The sequence below is a fragment of the Pectinophora gossypiella genome, chromosome 16 (genome assembly GCF_024362695.1).
Source record: "Pectinophora gossypiella chromosome 16, ilPecGoss1.1, whole genome shotgun sequence".
Lineage (NCBI taxonomy): Eukaryota > Metazoa > Arthropoda > Insecta > Lepidoptera > Gelechiidae > Pectinophora > Pectinophora gossypiella.
In genome coordinates, this window is record NC_065419.1 from 11707306 (window position 1) to 11729442 (window position 22137).

The 22137-nt window shown below is 37.9% G+C and overlaps 1 protein-coding gene across 14 annotated transcripts in view; it reads left to right on the plus strand.

The window, feature by feature from the left end:
• The window catches only part of LOC126373756 (kinesin-like protein unc-104), a 139880-nt gene that overhangs the window by 80845 nt on the left and 36898 nt on the right, over positions 1-22137 (plus strand). For all 14 annotated transcript variants that reach the window (XM_050020012.1, XM_050020019.1, XM_050020018.1 and 11 more), the window contains 3 exons: positions 10301-10383; positions 19454-19532; positions 21154-21314. In XM_050020012.1, coding sequence (XP_049875969.1) covers positions 10301-10383; positions 19454-19532; positions 21154-21314 — 323 coding nt within the window. The remainder of the gene's footprint in view (positions 1-10300; positions 10384-19453; positions 19533-21153; positions 21315-22137) is intronic.

Genomic DNA, 22137 nt, shown 5'->3' on the forward strand with positions numbered 1-22137 from the left:
GTGACCTTCAATGTTTACCAAATTACTTGTGAAAACCGTATCTCGAGACAAGCAGTTGAGGTTGTTAGCAGTGTACAGTTCTATTCGACACGGTCTGCGGAGTTTCTATACTAGCTGGTACTTCTAAACGCTCTGTTAACGAACCCGCATCTTGTTATAGAAGTCGACCATAATCCAATGAAAAGCCGTCTGGTATAATTTGGAATTTAAAAAAGCACATTCCAAACGACATTCAGACAAGAAGAATCGGTTAAAAACTCAATACCATTGCATTTGTGTGTCGAATTTCTATTGGATCAGAATCTTGAGGTATAATAACAGAACCAACATGCAAAAAAGCATTGAGGTTGACCAATGTAAACAACGTTGTTAAACGGAATCTGTTTTTGTTGATTCGATCCGCCAATTTTATACCAAATAAGCAGATTTCGTATCTTATAATAAAATGCGCACCTGACCGTGAAATACAACCGTTGCCGTTGCTCTGCTTTCTATTTTATTTCCGCTTTTCAGTCTTCATCTTTTAACTCTTCACGTTATATGGCTAGCTATCCCGGTCCGGGTACCGGACTTGCACCATCATCATCAGCCCATTAACGTCCCCACTGCTGGGGCACGGGCCTTCCCTATGGATGGATAGGGAGATCGGGCCTTAAACCATCACGCGGGCCCAGTGCGGATTGATGGTTATTAACGACTGTTGACCGCTGCGCCACCGAGCTCCTCCCCTCCACTTCACCAATGAGTTGTTAATTTATCTTATTTTATTAGTGCAGTTTTCACTAACGCAGTTTGCTCGTTCATTATAGACGGCGGTACGGCTCACCGCCTATCACATTTTTCTAACACAAAGCTTGAGGATTTATTTCATCTTGCGATGGATGGACTTGTGACTACCCCATTTGGGATATAGTCCTCAGCCTATGTTATGTTATGGTTTATGTTATATGGTATGGTCAGTAAAATTACGACTCGCTCCGTGAACAACGGACAGGGATATGAAATGACACTACCGTTTTGTCAAGTTCATTGTCAGGGCTACTCGTGTCGGGGAGGGCAAGTCACGTGGCCATGACGTCATCACGTGCGTCATTCCCAAGTGCCGCTACCTCTAGGTAAAGCTTTCCACCCCATTAATATGCATTAGCTCGAACATTAACAGCAACCCGTCGTTATTTGCAGATTTTCTAAAAGCTTGTCCTTAATGGCGTAGCTTGTTTTGTTTCATACACACACACACACACATCATTATTATTAGTTACGACTATATAACAATGTGTCTTATATGTAGGCGATGAGCTTGTTAACTTTCTATTAGTTTCCCTCTTAAACTGTACATAGCCTTCAATAAAAGTTATTACAAGTACAAACAAAATCAATAATATTTTATACAACATCGTGCATAAGTTAGTATGAATTTGTTGTGATTTCATTATTATCTTTAAGTCTCATATTGCAGAATTGAATTTTATAACTATAAATTTTACTTGCGTGTCGCCTGACTTAGTCTTGTTACCTCCGGACATAGCCCGATACATTCAGGCTGTTGAACCAAAATCCCTAGAACATTCCGCGATGTTTGCTGTAAGCGGCCGCATTGCGCACCGATGGCCCATAAACCCCATTATGCGCCATAAACCTTGTCCGTGGGGCGCTGACGACGCTCATAAATCCTCATGGTTCCAGACCCCCACGCCCCTGGGCGTCACTCGCTCTGATTACATGCCTCTTTAACACTGATGGGCATTAGCCCGGATCAAAATAACGGGGCTTGAAGCTAAGTAATGTACTCAATTTTTAAAAGAGTTTTATTCAAGCGTTCTATCTGCTAAGCTGTTTAAATCTTGTCTGAGATTTCCAACTCTTTCAGATTTTGGATTTTAACGCTTTCTGGCTTTCTTAAACTGTTTTTTTTCCATTAAACGCTCTTTTATTTTTCATATATTCCAGAAACGGTATAAATTGTTTATAACATAGTAGCAGCCTAAACATGTTATTTTCAATCTGGTTCCATTACAACGCCCATAAAAGGGACCACAAAGTAACTAAAGCACCTAACATAAACTTTTATTCGATGAACACAACACTTTTGCATGTAACTGCGGTCCTTACTTGGAATTATACCTGTACTAAAATTGTTACGCTACCCTCTATTATACACTGGGCTGTATAACTGACTACTACACTTTTAAAATTTCATTTATTTCTAAACTATAGAAGTTAGAGATTTAAAATAAAAAAATCTTTGTAACTATTAAATTATACATTAGTAACATTTCGAGTCCGAATTTAATTCGAAGTTCATACTGTGTTCTCAAAAAGTTATTATAATTTGAAATATGTAGTACTTAGTTTCGCAGGCCAGTGTAGTTTATTTAAAAACCGAAATTTTCTTATCAAAAGTGTATAAAACTGTGAAGCAATATCGTTTACAATATTGGTTATCAAATTTCATATTCTGTTGAAAATTCATTGTTTTTATCAAGGTTCAGTTTTAAAAGATCCTCTATGTAAACGGTTTCAAAAGCCAGCCACGGCGCAAAGGCTTTGTGAATCTACACGAGGGCTCTCGGTATTCTTTGAGGTCTTGTTATTCTTGGTTAGCACCAGACCACTGGCTCTGGCGAATTGTCTGAAGCAGACTCACGCAAGCCAAGCGTATTTAAATGCAACATACATACCGACGGAATGTTGCCCAAGGCCTTTTGTAACGAATTACATTTGTACGCTCTAAACCTTGGCCTTTTAATTTAATATTGCTTTTTTTTCATGCCTTTATAGTCATTTTCTTCCAACACCAACAAATATTTGTTTTTACTTGACAATTTCTATGTCTTCATCGGCTAAATGCTTGATATTGAAATAATGGACGAAAGTATTTAAGAAATTTGAAATTGATTTGAAAAGGTTTCTAGAGTTGGTTTTGTATTTCAAATTGGTCAACATAAACTTGTACTCTTTCGAAACTCAATAAAAAGCAAAAACGTTCTTATATACGGAACATTTTGAATAATTATACATATAAGACTGCCAAAAAATTGTTGGTACAGTTAGAATCACGTTAGAATGTTCTGGTTTAGTACCCAAATGAGTTCGTTCAACCCAATATCAGTTCCCGTATTCGGTCTCCCAATATTTTTCTCCACAAAAACCAAGTCGAACATCCGAATAGATGTATGTATATAAAATGATGATGTAATTTCCGCAGTAATGTCATATTGTAGAGGGTTACTCGATTTGTCGAGGATAAACATGTTAGCCCCTCTAACGCTCAGGATATGGGTTAGTAGGTTGATAGCGTTGCCATGAATGGCTTAGAACTTTGAATAGACGGATAGAATAAGGAATAACGCCACGTATTGAACGACAACTCGCCGCTCCCCACCAGCGACTGAGCTAGGTTTACCCCTCGGTCTGACTTTAGCCTTCCATCGTATGGGCGTCAGACGTCACACACACATATGCGTGCACGATAAAGTCAATGTGTAGTGTTTATGTAAAACGAGGCTTTTTGTATGAAGTGTCCGGGCTGTGGTAGAGGTGTTAAGAACGTACAAAGGGAACAAAGCACGACTAAACTATAAGAATACTTTCAAGAAAAGGTTCTCAACAATATTTATTCACCCTAAAACGTGCGTAGTGAGCCTTTGACGAGTATCGAAGTCCAGGATTATTCGCACCATCCAAGAAAAAAGGAAGGCGTTTTGTGTTGTTGAAAAAACAGCCCTAAATCAAGATTCATCGAGTTGCGAGAATAAAGGCGCGTTAACAAATGGTGCTCGACGTCTCCCAAATTTTCCGGGCCATCACTTCACAATCGCTGGCCTCTTTGTTAAGCTCGCACTTTGACCTCTTTTGACTTGTGGCTGCTATAAGTTGGGGGAATTCTATGCTTTGTAGTGCGGTATTGTGAAGTGCGGCTTTTATTCCTTTTTATAAATTCCTTCAACCTGTTCAGTAATTAAGTATTAAAGGTATCCAAATTATTCCTTATTGGAAATGTTTGGTCCCAATGCATATCTTCATAATAGCCTTCTTTAACATAATAGGTATTATCCGTCTGAGACGGCATTTCGAGAACCGTTTACGCGTGCATTATATTAATTTGGGAGCGTAATTTTCAATTTTTTTTTGTATTTACTTATCAGGTGCAAAGCTGTTAGAGTAAATTTGCGTCATCAAAACGTGTAGGTGCCTTCTGTGACCTTGAAGTAACACAACGCTTTGCCGATGCATTCGCTCGGCTTCCCGTAGAGGAAACGTGGTTTGTTTCCGCTTCCGTAGCCAAGATGGCGGATGTATTGTGCTGGCAGGTTGAATAACTAGATTCAAATAGACAGAGCACGCGCAGACTGGGGAAATTTTATATAGAAACAATTGGAAATGTTGAATTTTATGATTGCACATCACGCCTATTACCTTTTGGGGTGGGCAGAGATAGCGGGATTCCACTTACTACGATCCTGACACACCACTTTCGCTCATTCCTCTCCCATCAAAGTCTTCAAATAATAGGCACATGAATTGGACAAAATCAATAATTTGTTAAGTAGGTAATTATTGTGCGCTTGTGGTATTTCTCTATCGTAATACATACCTACATAACTTAGATAGCGTTTATATGTCCCAACGCTGGGCACAGGCCTCCCCTCAATCAAGCGGGTATGGGATACCCAAGTAAGCAACTCCACCACGCTGCTCCATTATGATAATATCTAGCATTATCCCGTTTTTCACAGGGTCCGCTTACCTAACCTAAAGATGTCTGACCTTCCAGCCCGCGAACCAGTTAGGTCACATACCTCCGAAAATGCATTTCTCGGGAATATGGGTTTCCTCACGATGAATTAGTAGTTTGAATACATGGAACATTACAATTTCGGCGACAGTTAGACGTAAGACAAATGGTAGTTCCCCTATTTTTGTAAGGAAATTCGGAATATATAGTTATTCTCGCATAATATAAAGTATACAAAGGATGAGTCAGCTTGGAATTGCATTGTTTGGCAGAGTCAGCGATTCGTAAATAGGGAGCATCCGCAGCTTACCCGGAGTATGACTCACACGGTTATTGTTTACGCTGGAAAATAGAAACGTATAAAAGGACAGGTTTCTATTTCCATAGTTACGTAACTGGAAAATAATAGCATAATATAATATCAGTTAACGGGCATTACATTTATACATTTTAGGATCATGACGCAGTAGTGATGATGCAGTGGGACATAGGTGTTTGTGAAATCGTAACGAATACAGAGGGGGATGATTCAGACCGCTGGGTTAATGTCAAGTGCAAAATTTATGAAAATGTTATTGTTTTTTCAGTTCCATACTTTTGCGACGGAAAATACCATTTGATATCGACTCAGAATACATACATACATACATAAACTCACGCCCGTAATCCCTAATGGGGTGGGCAGAGCCACAAGTAATCAAAGACAACTTGCAGCCACTGTTGATACGAAGTCCAAAGATGGATATGATGAACCTTATGGTGATAAGGGATCAGCCTATCGCCCATAACATTAGTCCATCATGTTAGAGGACACAATCCCTCTGTCGGTTTTTACGACATGCCCGGGAAGAGAAGCAGCTGAACGTGTTCTATGTTTTTTATTTGCTCCCAGAACCGCATAGAAGAACTCAGAATCATGCTCTGAATCATCCCTTAAATTTCGTTACGATGTCCGTAACACCCTGGATATATATTAGGCTGCTTACGTTTTAGAATCATGATATGCGTATTACTTAGAAAGCAATAAAACTGGGCATATGTTTTTTACATATTTAGTCTCTTGAATATCTAAATTGCAGAAAATCACTAACTTAATGCGTAGAGTGTTAAGCATTTACCTACTTCGTTGCTTGACCCACTTCGTAAGGTGTTGTCTTCCAATAGAATGCGACACCGAGAGCGCGATTCAAAATAAACACAACATAACAAACACAGCATTACGCCTGTATCCCCGAAGGGGTAGGCAGAGGTTTACCTTGCCTTGCCACAAATGTTGGAAACCACGTGATATCAATTATCTATGATCCAAGCATGGATTCAAACTTATAAAGCGGAATTCAGTGGTTTAGAGCCCGAGCGGAAACAACTTCCAATCCATTTTCTAACGAGTCCATTGAATACACCTATAGCTGGAGCAAGCTTCCATTTTCAAATCCGAAGTAAACATAAAAGTGTAGTATACGGGAGATGACTCAGAGATTGCACTGTCTGAACTGCAGACGTAAAGCGAGTCGTAAATAGGAAATGTTGCGATGCACCGGTAAAGTGAGTGACTCATCTGGTTGGTGTCCTGTGAGGTAAGAGGAAGCGATTTCCTCCCGTGATATAGCGTATACCATTTACTACACATGACAAATATCACCATGACATGAATAACTGTGGTGCAACGAGATATTTGCGCATTTATCTACGTAGATAACGTAAGTCGTGTTTCACGAGCTGGTTTGTTATCTAAACAATATTTTGTTCTGAAATTGAATGAAATTTACAGAGTTTAAACCTTCAGTATTTTTTTCCAATTCCGTATCCAGTTCAGTTATGCTTCATATAAATTTTATCATCATTCAATTTAGAGCCACGCTCTTGTCGGTGTAGTCTTGTGTGTGGTTTTCCCTTCGCGGGTTGGAAGGTCAGAAAGGCAGTCGCTTCTGTAAAAAACCGGACCTGTCAAATCTTCAGGTTAGGTAAGCGGATCCTGTGATAAACGGGATAACGCTAGGGAGATGACTGCTCATGTCGGTGTAGCATTCTTCATTCGATATGTTTCCACCCGGGATCGAACCGGAGGCCTTCTGCATGTCAGGCAGATATGATAACCGCTAATTTGCCTAAATATCTTTCCGCCTACGCTATCGTTATAATTAATAAATAAATATTCTCCCGTTGATTCAATATTTTCTGCCCCAATTCTTTTCTCAATTAAAAAGGCCTATTCTATTTTACGAGTCGTTCATAAATAAATAAGTTAGTCGTATCATTTCCGCCCACGCTACTCTGAGAGGGATCCAAACCAAAATAAACGGAACAATATACCTTCACATTTTCTGCTCTTATTATTCTTAAAGCTAAAAACATCCCATTGAACTTTTACGAGATTAGTGAGTAAATAGGTTAGTCGTATCACTTCCGCCCACGCTAAAACAACACGTTCACTAGAGCGTGAAAATATTAAGAAAAATATATTCGATTGGTTTTTTGTAGTGTAGGCGGAAACGTGCGCGAAGTTTTATTTTATTTACAACATTTTAAAATAGATCAAGATTATTAATCAATTCAAATCAGTTTATTTGTCTTCAGTAAAACTAAAGTTTCAATCAACCGAACTAAACAAAATTAAAACTAAAACAACGAATGATACTAACTTTAATTTCTGTTAATTAAAACTAAATTAAATCACTGATCCTTCTGTTAAAGACTGCCTGTGTCTTCTGCCCTTATATTAATGTACCCACACCTCACCGAGCTTTCTGTTAGACCTACGTGATAGGCGGTGAGCCGTATCGCCGTCTATAATGGTCGAGCCAACTGATCATCTGGTCGTGGATGTGGCCCTGACTACCCCTACCCCTACAGTCGTAAGTTTATATAAGAGACACTAAATCGGAAAATTTTACTTTTTTCACGACATGAATGATAAACTAAGTTAATGGTATAATTTTCGCCCACGCTAGACTCAGTCAGCTAGCCAGACGCGACGCGCTGGCGGCAACGACGATCGATAAGTCGCGACGGCAGCCTTTCATGCACTCTACTGACGCCTTTGACAACTGTACGAGACGTGTACTCGTCTAAGGTGTATGGTACCAGAGACAGTAGTTGCCTCATTTAAAAAGCTTGTTTTTGAAGCCTTTGATTATACTTTTCCTGACACCTTTGAGGAACGTACTTTAAGCGAGCTTCGTCATGCCGCCATCCGATAAAGTGACGATTTGGGCACAGGGTAGTTTAATTACTATTGATATCTTATAAACAAATAGATACGCTAAGGAGTTTTTCTGAAAACGCGCCCTACCCCTGTTGTAAATACGTATACATTAATAATAAAAACATTTATTTGCTCGAATATACATTGTTAAAGGTCTTAAATCTAGTACAGTAGGTATATCCAACCTGTTTTCAGGTGTGCAAATTAAGCAGAGGGCATGCATAACATAATTTCAGTCAAAAAAACTAATTAATTGTGAATGAATTGTGTGTGAATTAATTGTGGGATTATATAAAATTAAATTACTAAGTAAGTTATGTTAGATCATTGTTATTAGATAGTATAAGTTCGTTCCCGAATGTGGGTTTCCTCACGATGTGTTCCTTCAGCGCTGATACACGAGATAGTCACATAAGCAGATTATTTATGATTTTTTTAAATGAATCAATCATTTTATATAAGGTTCTCGCATGTAAGATTTTTATAAGCAAAAGATTGATGATTGAATGAGACAAAACCTTTTGGCAACTTAACAGCTGCTATGACATAGCTGTTTTAGGATAAAGTATTAGATATTATACATGTAGTATTATTGTTTATATATTATGGTAATATTCTCCATAATATAACAACATAATGGCCCCGATTCCTGCAAACACCGCCTAATTTTATTTTAAGTTATATCCGTCATTTTCATATCCGTCGAAAAGGAAAGGGACGGATGATTCACAGCTCTTAATTTTAGGAAGAATGAGTAAATGAATGTGTCGAGTTATTGACTGATGTAAAATTTTTAGACGGTTGGTTTAGATTTGTGCTTAAAATTGACGTGTGTTCCATAACTTTTATGCTTGTCAATTACCCGTCCCTTTCCGTTTCGGCGGATAAGAAAATGACAGATATAACTTAAAATAAAATTAGATGGTATTTACAGGAATTAGCACCATTATAAGCTCACGACTATATCCCAATTGGGGTAGTTAGATACATCCTTCACAAGATTGATAGGAGATTGATAAGATAAATCAATATATAACCAGTGAAAGTTAAAATACATAAACAATGACATCCGAGGCAAATCTACAATAAATCACGTCGTAAAAATTGTGGATAACTCACAATGAAAAAAATATGGAAAATTCTTACATACATACATATGTTTATGCATGTTTATATAGGCTGTTGCCTATATACGTCCCACTGCTGGGCACAGACCTCCTCTCAATCAACCGGAGGGGTTATGGAGCATACTCTACCACGCTGCTTCACTGCGGGTTGGTGGAGGTGTTTTTACGGCTAATAGCCGGGACCAACGGCTTAACGTGCCCTCCGAAGCACGGAATCATCATTTTCGGACAATTAAGTGATTCAAGCCTGAAAAGTCCTTACCAAACAAAGGACAGTCTCACAAAGTGATTTCGACAATGTCCCCATCGGGAATTGAACCCGGACCTCCAGATCGTGAGCCTAACGCTAGTGGTTAGAACCACTAGACCACGGAGGCTGTAGGAAAATTATTATTTTGATGGAATTCAAATCCGCAGTTTTTGTCAAGCCGGGACGAGTGTTTCGCTTCGAAAGAACTGCCGATTCTATACTTTAGTATGTGCCGTCCGTACCGCGTACAGACACGGCAACAACACAGAATGACACATCTGTCTCCTCACACGCTTCAAACCTCAGGACAAAGGATTCCAGGATAAAGCTTGATACCGCAGACAGTTGAACGTCGCAAAAACAAGTCTAGACACTTCTCTTTACAATTGTTTTGTGAAATGGTTTCCTTTGTTTTGTGCATATCTTAAGTTCAAGTTTTTATTTTCTAGTTTGCTTGAAAGAAATTGTTACTTCGGTTATATATCGTCTAGAGCCGTGGTAGCCCAGTTGGTAGGACGCTTGCCTCTCACTTTGAGGTCGCAGGTTCGAATCCAGCACAGGCCTAACCAATGATTGTCGAATTTGTTTTCGGATTCATCTTTGGATCATTAATGATTATTACGTGCTCAGCGAAACATCGTGAGAAAACCCACTGTATTGGGCTGGTTTTCCCTTAGCAGGGTGGAAGGTCAGACAGGCAGTCGCTTTTGTAAAAAGCCAGACCTGTCAAATCTTCAGGTTAGGTAAGCGGACCCTCTGAAAAACTGGATAATGCTGGTATATGATGGTTATATATCGTCTAGATCAAATAATTTATATATTATCTACGAGTATTATTGTAGTCTCAGTCTCTCAAGGGACACAAAACTACAGCTGAAATAAATACTTAATCAATGACATTTGATCTTTATTGTTATGTCCTGAGGGGGCTGAAAAACTCAGTCTCAGTATATACTAAGTATGAAATTTCTTTGTTTCAGTGATAGTAAATCCAAAAGCTCCGCCAGGCAGCAAGGATAGTGCTAAAAGCTTCAACTTCGACTTCTCATACTGGTCTCACAACGTAAGTATTTACAACCATCTATATTTGTGTGTATGTTTATACGTCAAACAATCTCGTCGTGTTTGTATTTGTCCAGCACTGTCGGAAAATAAAGACCAAATATTGGGATTGCCACCCCATGACTCGAATATCAGAGATGTTTGCCAAGAGAGGGGCCCTAATGGAAGTGCGAGAACTCTCAATTTTCGTGATACTCAATCAGTTTACACTAAAATATAAGCATCAATTGCAATGAAGTTCGTAAGACAGTCGTCAGTTCTTAAGGTGATGTGTTTCAGTCAGCTAGGTAACGCTGCGTCAGTAGATGGCGTTACTTCTGCAGTTTTCGTATTTTTTTCCATTTATTCGTTTAGTGTTGAGTTCTGACCCAGTGAAATGTTAGGTGGCGAAATCTTACATACATTATCTTTAAGTTAAGCTACAATTTTGAAGTATTTACTGAAGATATCATATTGAAACATTGCATCAAAAGTTGGTGTCACTTCAATTTGTGTACAAACACGAAGCTGTCACACACACATGCGAACTAGGTTAGCTATTAAAAGAGATGCATAATTTGAAGTCTACTTCTAACTTCTAAATGGCGCATTTGGTAAAGCAGTAGCCGCCATTCTTAAGGTTCACGGTTCAAACCCAACTGCATGTTTTAATTGTTTTTACTTTTTGTATTTTTTTTTACAATTGAATTTGGCGAACCCGTCTATTTGTTACGGAATTTTCAAAAAGTATCACTTTTACCAATAATATTATAATTAAGTATACAATAATTTACTTTGCACTAAAGTACCTTCCGTAATTTCCGTATTTTTTATTTTGTAAAATTCTAACAGGCATTAATCGCATCAGTGAACATGCGGCTAACTAAAAAACTTCTGAACGGATTTTCATACGGTTTTCACCAATGAGTAGAGTGATTCATGGGCGTGCTTTAGGGTTTATAATTTATACAAGTATTTTTTTTGTATAAAATGGTTCAAAAATGATGATGAATGTTAAACATAAATTTTATCGTTACAAATATAGCCGACTTGGAGCTTTCGGCGAAAACGCTGCCTGAGCCCATTGAGATATAACAAAACAACGTATGGTTGAATTGTTCCTTTTTTGTAGGTATACCGAAAAGTCCACAATATGTCATAATAATTAATAAAATATTATATTGTGTATAAAGAATTGTGTATATGTATTGTATGATTTTACAAATAACGATCACAGTACAGTAATAATAAGCTAGATTTTTCCTAAATTGCGTAGGTTCAAACTTTATCGCATCGCGTTTGAAAGATGTAATATCGCTTCAGGACGTCCCGCAAGCACGGCGCTGATGTCGCAGTATCCGCATATAATTATTATGACTTGTCATTTAGTTCCAATAAAATCCGCGGGACTTCATACGTATGTCAGTGACAGCTGGTGATAGCATGCGGGACACTTAGCACCTAATCGAATTCTATGTTGTTTTCGCGCCCAGTCCAGACGACTCACAGCGCATTTCTGGACATATATTTACGCGTGGTGTTTATTGTTAGGTTAGGACGTCTTTTTATAACGAGGACGTTAAAAAAAGACGAGGCTGGGACGTATTGAAGTAGTATTTCCATATATACGCGGCCTGAAATGGGCTGTTTCGGGGACCTGAACTGGTTGCTGTCGAACTTATATTATCACGTTTTCTTGATTAAAATTCATAAATAAGTCAAATAGAAAAAAGAAAAAAGATTTTATTTAGTTTTAGATCTGTCATGATGTCTGTGATGTTTGTTTATTATACATAAGAATTTCAAAATTTATCTTATTTTTTTTCCCAAAGGGCAAGGCAAAGGGAACTATGAACATACAGCCATGTCTTGTGTTTTTTTTCTTGATGATGATTAATGAAATGATGAAACCTAAGCCCCCACCCTCGGAGCAGACTCCTACTCCGAACCCCAAACGAAGTAAGCGGCTTGTTGGCGCAAAGCGAAAATAGATAGGTACACTTTGTTTATTGAATATTCCGATTTAATAATACTATCGGGAATGTTTTCCGACTAATGTGATCATTAACCACAAAACACCACTTCGTATTGATTATTTAGATTATTCAATGAAGAAAGCAACCTTCCCGTTCCCGGTCCCACCAAAAAGTCCGCGGCAAAGAGAATATAAATAAATCTGTATGTTGGATGGAAAAACAATTAATTATAAATGACTACTATTTAGGCCGGCAAATGCAACAACTTCTTTTTTGATTTGGTTTTCCCCGAAGGGTAAGGCAAAGGGAACTATGCCCATACAGCCATTTCATTTTATGTATTGATTTTTTATTATAATATATGTCCTCTTTTAAAACACGGTATTTATCCATTATTTAAAAAATGTTTAAATAAGATACGATATTACAAAAATATTTTCCCAATATTCCTTTTCTCAGATTGTAGTATTTTTAGTTTTTTATTTATATTTATTCTCTTCATACAAAATCTCTTTATAAATTGTCACTGACATTCTATTACACTTGTCAAGTAGTCAAAGCCTTTAGAAAAAAAAAAACTATCACGCACACAAACTAACATTGACACCTCTACACGCTCAGCAAATACACTGTAATCTGCACCACTACAAATGTAGAATTGATCAAAATTGAGGGTCTGAAATATGGTACTTCTCGTATTCGGACCCTAAATTTTTGTTAGTTTGCGAAAATAATACACCAAAATATTACTATTTATCGGTTTTATAACAATATTCCTCTATCCGTTTTCCTGTAGCACTGCATCAACTTTTGTATGGAAAACGAATCACCTTAACTGACGATAAAACTGCTACGCCAAAAAAATATGCTACGATTGCTACAGCGTAGCAGCTTGCACCAAACGAAGCGTAGCATACTATGAATGAGTATTCTAGATAGGTCACGCTTCATATACCGCGGATGACCTGAGCCGAGGTACTAATGACCCTCGATCGATATCGCCGGGTGGTAATAAGATTCCCGCCAACCGCTTGTTTTGGACGGCCGCCATATTGGATTTAGCCGCAACGCCCTCAACGCGATTATCGGATTACTATTATCTATGAACTCTATGGTTTCATTGCCAGCCTATTAAGTAACTTAATGCCGTATTACCTAATGATTTACGCCGAAATATTTGCCTGCTTATCCGTATGATTTATAACAGTCTATAAATATTATTGACGTCATCCATGTGGGGAATGATTTCTACGTTCTAATTTATGGTGGGTGGTGTTCACGAAACCAAATTAGATACTATTGGAAATGTTAATTTAGAACTTACGCAGTGTGTAACAAGTTTCAGTATAGCAGTAGGTGTAATTTAATATTTTTTCTACTCCTCTACTTTAATCTGGCATTTAAATAACCAAAAAGTCTAATATAAGTACATACATAATTAAACTCTTTGAAAAAGTGTACGCTCTATGGCCTATAAAAGCATTGTTTACAAAGAGTAACTGTACTATAATGTCGCCAAAAAAGCATTGTTGTTGTTTTTTTTTTTTGACCTGGAAACTGGCACCTTTACTTTGTTTGGTGCCATAGATATACTATAAAAAAAAAGTATACATTTGCCGCCATTTTCCCGCGCGTTGGAAAATAAATTGGAAAATTTTTGTGCTTCGTTTAAAATTACGTCGTCGTAGAAAAAGTATTGTATGCAACGTTGTATAACTAGGTCAAAAAATGCTCGTGGCGTCTCTTATTGCGATGTTCGCCAAGGCTCACATCGCAACTCACGCCACTCGCATTTTTTGACCCTTCTTATACAACTGTTGCATAAAATACTATAACGAGCCAGTTGAATTGTTTTATTATAGCGTAACCGTGAGCATAGCCAATAAAATTAATTTTATTCAATTGTAATTGTACTTTTATCGCGTTGCGCGCGATATACGGGCAGCATGCTACGGCTACGGAAATGCTTTATGCTACAAAATTTACAAAACGCTACCATTGGTGAATATTAGATTCAAAAATATACAGTCCCAGAAGTTCCTGTTTTAAAAAACAATGAGCTTTTTAAACAACAATTACGCAAGACGCAAAACCTCATAAATTCAAATTGAAAACCGCAATTATGTATATGCAAATGTAGCCAGAAACGGGAGATAGATTGTAAAATTAATTGATAATAAAGTACAAGTTGGTTTGTAACCGCAATTTGCAATCTGTTCAGTAATTAATTCACAGCTGATCGGTCTAGGTTTGTGGCAGTCGAACATCCCAATTTCAGTTTGATTGTTTATCGAATTTCAGATTTACTGCTCCAATGTTTGGGTTGTATTTTAGTTACTGGGTAAAGGGCATAGAGTGGCTTTAATTGCAGCCAGTAAATGTGATGATGTCTGAAATTATAGTAATTTATTTATGAGTACACTTTGCCATACTTTTACACCAATTACGTGCAAAAAATCCGAATATATACACACATACATAAACGCACACCCGTAATTCCTAATGGGGTGGGCCGAGCCACAACCAACGGATTAGCCTAACAATTGTCCATCATGTTAGAAAAGCCACAATCCTGTCAGATTTTACAACATGCACAGTGAGACAAGGAGCTGATCGTGCAACATAGAAGCTAAAACACCCTAAGATGGAATGAAATGTCAAATAGACGTATCTACAATATAGTGTTAGTTACATCGTAACGAATACTGAGGCGGATGATTCAGACCATGATTCTGAGTTAATATCAAGTGGAATTTGTTAATAGTCTTCTTTAAAATTATTTTCAGTTCCATACTCTTTTGCGATGGAAGATTCCACTTGACATCATCTCAGAATCATGGTCTGAATCGTACCTCAAAGTTTTCGTTACGATGTCACTGACACCCTGTATATAGTGTCGACGAAAAGTACAGACAAATCGCTTAAAGAACTGTAACTTAAAAGAGAAGTCACCGAACGGATACATAATTAAAATAGAGACAAAATAACAATGTACTTCTTAAATAATTTTACTGACTTGTAATTCTTGAAACTCATTTAAATCCAAGCGCTTGGTTGAAATTAGCCCTAGAGCTCGCCGTCTAATTTGCAATTTTAACGAACGATTTCTTTAATACTATTCAAATTTATTCTGCATCGGCACCAGCTGGTCTCAGTAAAATAAGCTTTATGGCAACGGCTTAAATTTTATAATAATGTTATGGATAGTTTTAATGCACGGAGCGGGCTCAGAAATGGCCGTAATTTATAGTTGTACAATTATTACAAGTTGCAGTAACTTATAGTTGTTCGACTATTAAATTATGTACGTGCATCTGCTACTAATTTCCATGGTCATTCATTTCTATTGTTGTGGGTTAGTCCGTTCTGTTGGAGATACTAAGGGTGGTATTAATAAACTAATCTCAACTTTGAGACTGCGCTCAAGACAATGTCAATGTGACAGTTCTTATAAAAAAACAGGGACTTGAGCAGGATCTTGAGGGCAGTCTCAGCTGAGATTAGTTTATTAATACCACCCTTAGGTCATAATCCCTGGGTAGTTTCCAATTAGTCAAATCAGTTGCTTCTTACTAAACGTTAAAGCAAGAAATTGCTTTTAAAGTATGAACTCACATTGTGTTAGTTTTACTCTTGTAGTAGTTTAGTAATTCACATTTCATAATTTATTTTTGGCGTAGGAAACTATCCGAGTCGTCTAAAGTTAATAATTAAGATAATAATAATAATAATAATAATACCAAAAATTAGAAACAATTCTATAGAAGCATCAGGCAGACCACGACAAATGTACAAGAATACACCAACAACACGAATTTTAACGAAAACCCAGATTCAGAAGATCTACACAAGTTTTGGGCTGGAATTTGGGAACAACCCGTCCAGCATAATAATCAGGCTGACTGGATACAATCTGAAATTGCAAACAATAGCACAACTACACCAGAAATGACTTTTGACCATATCCCAATAGACATTTATGAAAAAGTACTCATTAACCTACACAACTGGAAAGCACCGGGATCAGATTTTGTTCACAGTTATTGGTACAAAAAATTCACGAATATTCATGCATATCTACATAACCACCTAAACGAGTTTGTTAAGGATCCTAACACAATACCGCCGTACATTACACTCGGAACTACTTACATGATACCAAAAGATAGCGACGACCGTACTAACCCTGCAAAATACAGACCCATTACATGTTTGCAAACCGTGTACAAGATTCTTACATCTTGCATATCCGAACTGATATACAAACACATTGACGATAGTAAAATCTTAGCTGAACAACAGAAGGGATGCCGAAAGTTTAGTCAAGGATGCAAGGAACAACTACTAATAGATTCTGTTATACTCAAACAAGTCCAGAAAAAGAAGTCCGATCTGTATACAATGTATATTGATTACAAAAAAGCATATGACTCGGTGCCTCACTCCTGGTTAGTGCAAGTTCTGGAGATATACAAAATCCACCCGAAGATTATCACATTTTTAAAGACAATAATGACAAACTGGACTACCCGACTAAAACTTACCACTCCTACATCTACAATAGAGACCGATTCGATTAAAATTCAGCGTGGTCTATTTCAGGGCGATGCATTGAGTCCTTTATGGTTCTGTCTTGCTGTGAACCCCCTTTCAAATATTCTCAACGCAACATCAGTAGGATATAACTTACAATGTACAGAGATCGACGGACAGACTGACATTAGTGAAACAGTAAACCATCTCCTCTACATGGATGACATAAAACTATACGCTGATAACGAACACCACCTATCTCAGTTGGCTAACATTACAGAAAAGTTTAGCAACGACATTAAAATGGAATTTGGAATTGATAAATGTAGAATAAATTCAATGAAAAGAGGACAAAACTACCAACACCAGTATACATTGGAAACAGGAGAACAAATAGAACCACTAAACGAAGAGGAGACATACAAATATTTAGGATACAACCAGGCACGACAAATACAGCATAAGGACACAAAACAAAAATTAAAGCAACAATTCCGCCACCGACTAAACTCAATACTGAAAACACAACTTTATTCCAGAAATACAATAAAAGCTATCAACACATTTGCTATACCAATACTCACTTACTCTTTCGGCATAATAACCTGGTCTAAATCTGATTTGAAAGCCTTACAACGTACGATAAATACATCAATGACCAAATTCCGTAAACACCATCCTAGATCATGCTTGCAGAGGCTGACACTGCCCAGGAAGGAAGGAGGTAGGGGTCTCGTTGACATTTTGAACCTTCACAACAAACAAATCTCAACCCTACGACAATACTTCTTCAACAAATCTGAGTCTTCTATACTACATAAAGCAATAGTACTAAATGATAACAAATTAACGCCACTAAACCTGCACGACAATACGACACAAAATAATGAGAAACTGACTGACAACAAAACAAAATACGCCGAATGGGCTGGAAAGTCTCTGCACGGGAGACACTACCACGACTTAAGCCAATCTAATGTCGACAAAAAGGCGTCGAACGCGTGGCTGAGTCGTGGTGATCTTTTTCCGGAGACTGAAGGCTTCATCATGGCAATCCAAGACCAGGTAATAGAGACTAAAAACTACCAGAAATATATAACAAAAACGCTACTCTCCGATATTTGTAGAAAATGCAATAGCTGCCCAGAAACCATTCAACACATTACAGGTGCATGTAAATCCATAGCCCAAACAGACTACAAGCACAGACACGACCAAATAGCTAGCATCATACACCAAAAACTTGCCTACCAACAGAATTTGATTACTTCCGTAAAACCCTACTACAAATATAGTCCTGACAGTGTATTAGAGAACTCTACAACCAAGCTGTACTTTGACCGAGCTATACTCACCGACCGAACAATCCACTACAATAGACCAGATATCACACTAATAAACAAAACCAATAGAACCGGATACCTGATAGATATAGCCGTCCCTAATACACACAACCTACAGACCACAATAGCTGAAAAGCTCTCTAAATACATTGAATTAAAAGACGAAATAACCCGTCTTTGGCACCTTCAGAAAGTAACATTAGTCCCGATCGTACTCTCGACCACAGGAGTGATACCAAAACAGCTGCACCTATCTCTCAAAACCCTTAACTTACCACCAGACACGTACATTCTTCTACAGAAAGCAGCAATATTGAATACCTGCAGATTAGTCAGAAAATTCTTGCAAACTGAACATGAATCTCCCATACTTACAGCCACTCAAGCCACCCCACAGCCTAATACACAATCAGCCACACAACCCACACATTCTCTACCTGTACCACACAATACTAACGCAAGGAGTGACCCTGTCATGTACTTGGCTTAGGCCCGTGCATGGCAGTAAACCGGCAAAAGCCGAGGAAACCTAAGGTTTTAAAAATAATAATAATAATAATAAAGTTTATTTAGGTAAAATCTACGACACACATATACATTTACAACATTAAAATATACACACATTAACATTAATATTTAAGTAGTTGGAAAACATAAAGAAAAAAAGACACAAAGACAAGAGACATAAAGATGAGCAACGTTTTTTCGAGTTTAGCTGACAAATGACTTAAATAAATAAACAGTTATTCCCGGGCCCTTATATACGTGTTATGTAACGACCTACTTAAGTAAATATTAGCCGGGACCAACTTATTGTAGTCGCTACCTGGACCAATAATCGGCGACTTAATAATTAATAACCTTGACATCAGGGTTGATTTTTTTCTGGAAACCACTTGATATCAATTATCTAAATACAAACATGAATTCAAACTCACAAACTCGAATCCAGTGGTTTAGAGCCCGAGATAGGATTCGAACCTGTGATACGATGTAAGTCATGCATTCTCCGAACTGTGGCAATAAATGTGTACAATCTGATTCAGCAGATAAATTTCAGATAAATTGAATTGTTGCAGATCCCCTAAAGAATGCGACCATTTTACCAAAAATAGCAGAATTGCTTGAGTAATGCTCGGAATTCAGGAAATGATTTGGATTTAGATGAATTGCTAAAGTGGCCATTTTAGCCCCCCTGGACTATCACGGATTCATCTAAATAGATGTTGTGTTGTTTCAGCCGAGTGACCCGGAGTTTTCCTCTCAAGTGATGGTATACAAAGACATCGGCGAGGAAATGTTGCAGCATGCTTTCGACGGTAAGCAGTTTTACATTCTCTTTTACCACGTACAGTTATGTGATCCCTGCATATATATTATGAGACATAAAGTACTTAGGTTTGGTATAGAAGCATGGATAATAATTCTTCATGAAGAATAATAGTTCCTCAATCCCAACGTAAGTAACTCGTCTTGTCTCGTTACCGGTTTGCTTCTTAAACGGGAAGCATCAGACTTACACCAATCTTCTTCTTCTTCGCCGTGGTCCAGTGATTGAGCGTTGGGCTCACGATCCGGGGGTCCTGGGTTCGAATCCCGGTGGGGACATATCACAAAAATCACTTTGTGATCCCTAGTTTGGTTAGGACATTTCAGTTTGATCACCTGATCGTAACGTGTGAAGGCACGTTAAGCCGTTGGTACTTAGTGATGTAAGTTAGTAGTCGTTACATGAGCCATGTTAGGGGCCTTTGGCGGCTCAATAATAACCCTAGGATTGATGGGGTTGATAATCCACCTCACAACCCACACGATAGAAGAAGAAGAATTGGGGTAGTCAGAGGTACATCAATCGCAAGATGAACTAAGTGCACACACCTCACCGAGATTTCTCTTAGACCAACGTGATAGGTGGTGAGTCGTATCGCCGTCTATAATGGTCGAGCCAACTGTGTTAGTGAAAACTGTGACTGTGTTACTTCGCACGGGTTATCTGTTTATGTTATTGATCTAAACAATTCCACGTAACGTAATGATGATTTGGCTCTATTCAGTAGTCGACAAACAAACTGTCTAAATGATAACTATAATTATTATTATATGATCTTCTTGATGTAACGGATGTAACCACTTACGTTAGTCATTACGTAAAGATTGCTTTCTCTCGCATCTGAGAGTCAATTGAGTACGAGTAATTTGTACGTGTAAGGTAAATTGCTTGAATCTTATGCTTCTTTTTAATTTCGTTTGGGCGCCTAGTGTTTTATTGTTATAAATTAACTATCGGGAATGCAAATCACAACTCTTAACTCTGTCACACAAAGTCTTTTTGGTGTGACTTTGTGTGGTACAGCACAGAAAATGTAAAGAGATATCTTGTTACCAAGGTTTTTATTTGTAACAATTCGAAGAGATTTCATTTTTCCAAAGTTTTCGCAAGGAGATTACGATAAATTGTTTGCACGGAATACGGCTTATACTAACGCCTTATTATCCGACTGAGTTTGGAAGGGTAACGGATGATTAAAAGTATATTAAAGGTAGCACACCCCGGATACTCCGTACAATCTCACTTTTTTCATGTGCCGCTTTACCGGATAAGTGCGAACAAGACAAATAGTTTGCACGCGCACATAATTCGTTTTTAGCGGCTTAGGACCGAAATAAGATCCAGAGGGAGGTGAGGTTAAAAAAAATCATATTCAACTGGATTAACGCTCCAATAAAAAAAAACAATAATAAAATTATATAGTTCGGCGCCCAATACGAATTGGTGCGGGCGGAGAGTTACCGTTCTGTAAGTATTTCGTATTATTGTTTATTCTATGGCCATAGTATGGCAACTAGAATATATTCTTAACACTGTTGTCAGGTCTCTCTGGAGTCTAGTATAGTATAGTTCTCAGTTCTCAACCCTACTAACCCCACATAACTCCTCAGGGTACAACATCTGCATCTTCGCATACGGGCAGACGGGGGCAGGCAAGTCGTACACCATGATGGGCCGGGGAGAGGACTGCCAGGAGGGCATCATCCCTCAGATCTGCAAGGACCTCTTCCGCCGCATCCGGCAGACCACTTCGGAGGACCTCAAATACTCGGTTAGTTGCACTTTGGTCGTTTATTATTGAATAACATTTACAAAGCTGCTTAAACACAGTCTATTTAGTAGTCTAGTACTGCAAACTTTAAATGCCTGAAAAAGGCGTGAACAAAACCAAATCTCGTTTCAGGGGGGTTAAAAAGCCACATCGAAGCAATTCATCTAAAAAAGCAATATTGCTCTTTGACATTTGTTTTCATTGCACACTTACATTTATATGCGGAAACGTCAAATTAAAATATTGCTTTTTTTAGAAGCCTTTTATCCCTCCAGTATTCGATAAAATTATTTTACCCCAAACATGCCAATTTCAACTACACGTGGATATTCAAAATTCATCGCAATTTTCATTTGAGAACATAAATTTTTTCTCGTCAATTTATTGATAAAATGATTTCCCGTTCGATTCCCCCTTTTATTCTATTGTGATGTAAATACTATTGTAATTCAATCAGCCGTTATAGGCGCTCAAATAAAGTTTCCCACATACAGATCGGGAGCGTTCCGCGGAAAGCGGGATTTTGTTCGAAACTGCACCGCTCCGCGCCTGATCTCGATACTTGCAAAACCTCCCACCCCCCTATCGCTCCCGGTATCGCATCTGTGTGCATTAGCTTAAAGTCTGCAATAACGTATTCTATAGCCGTTTGGTTTAACGCGGCGATAAATTCACTTTAACTGAGCATAATAGCTTTGACACTTTATATTGCTCGTTCCATTTCTTGTAAATTAATGGTGGAATTATCCTGTTGGCACGTGATTCTGATTAATATTGTAAGGTTATGAAAGAATAAAGTTTTATTTTGAAATGCTAATTGGGT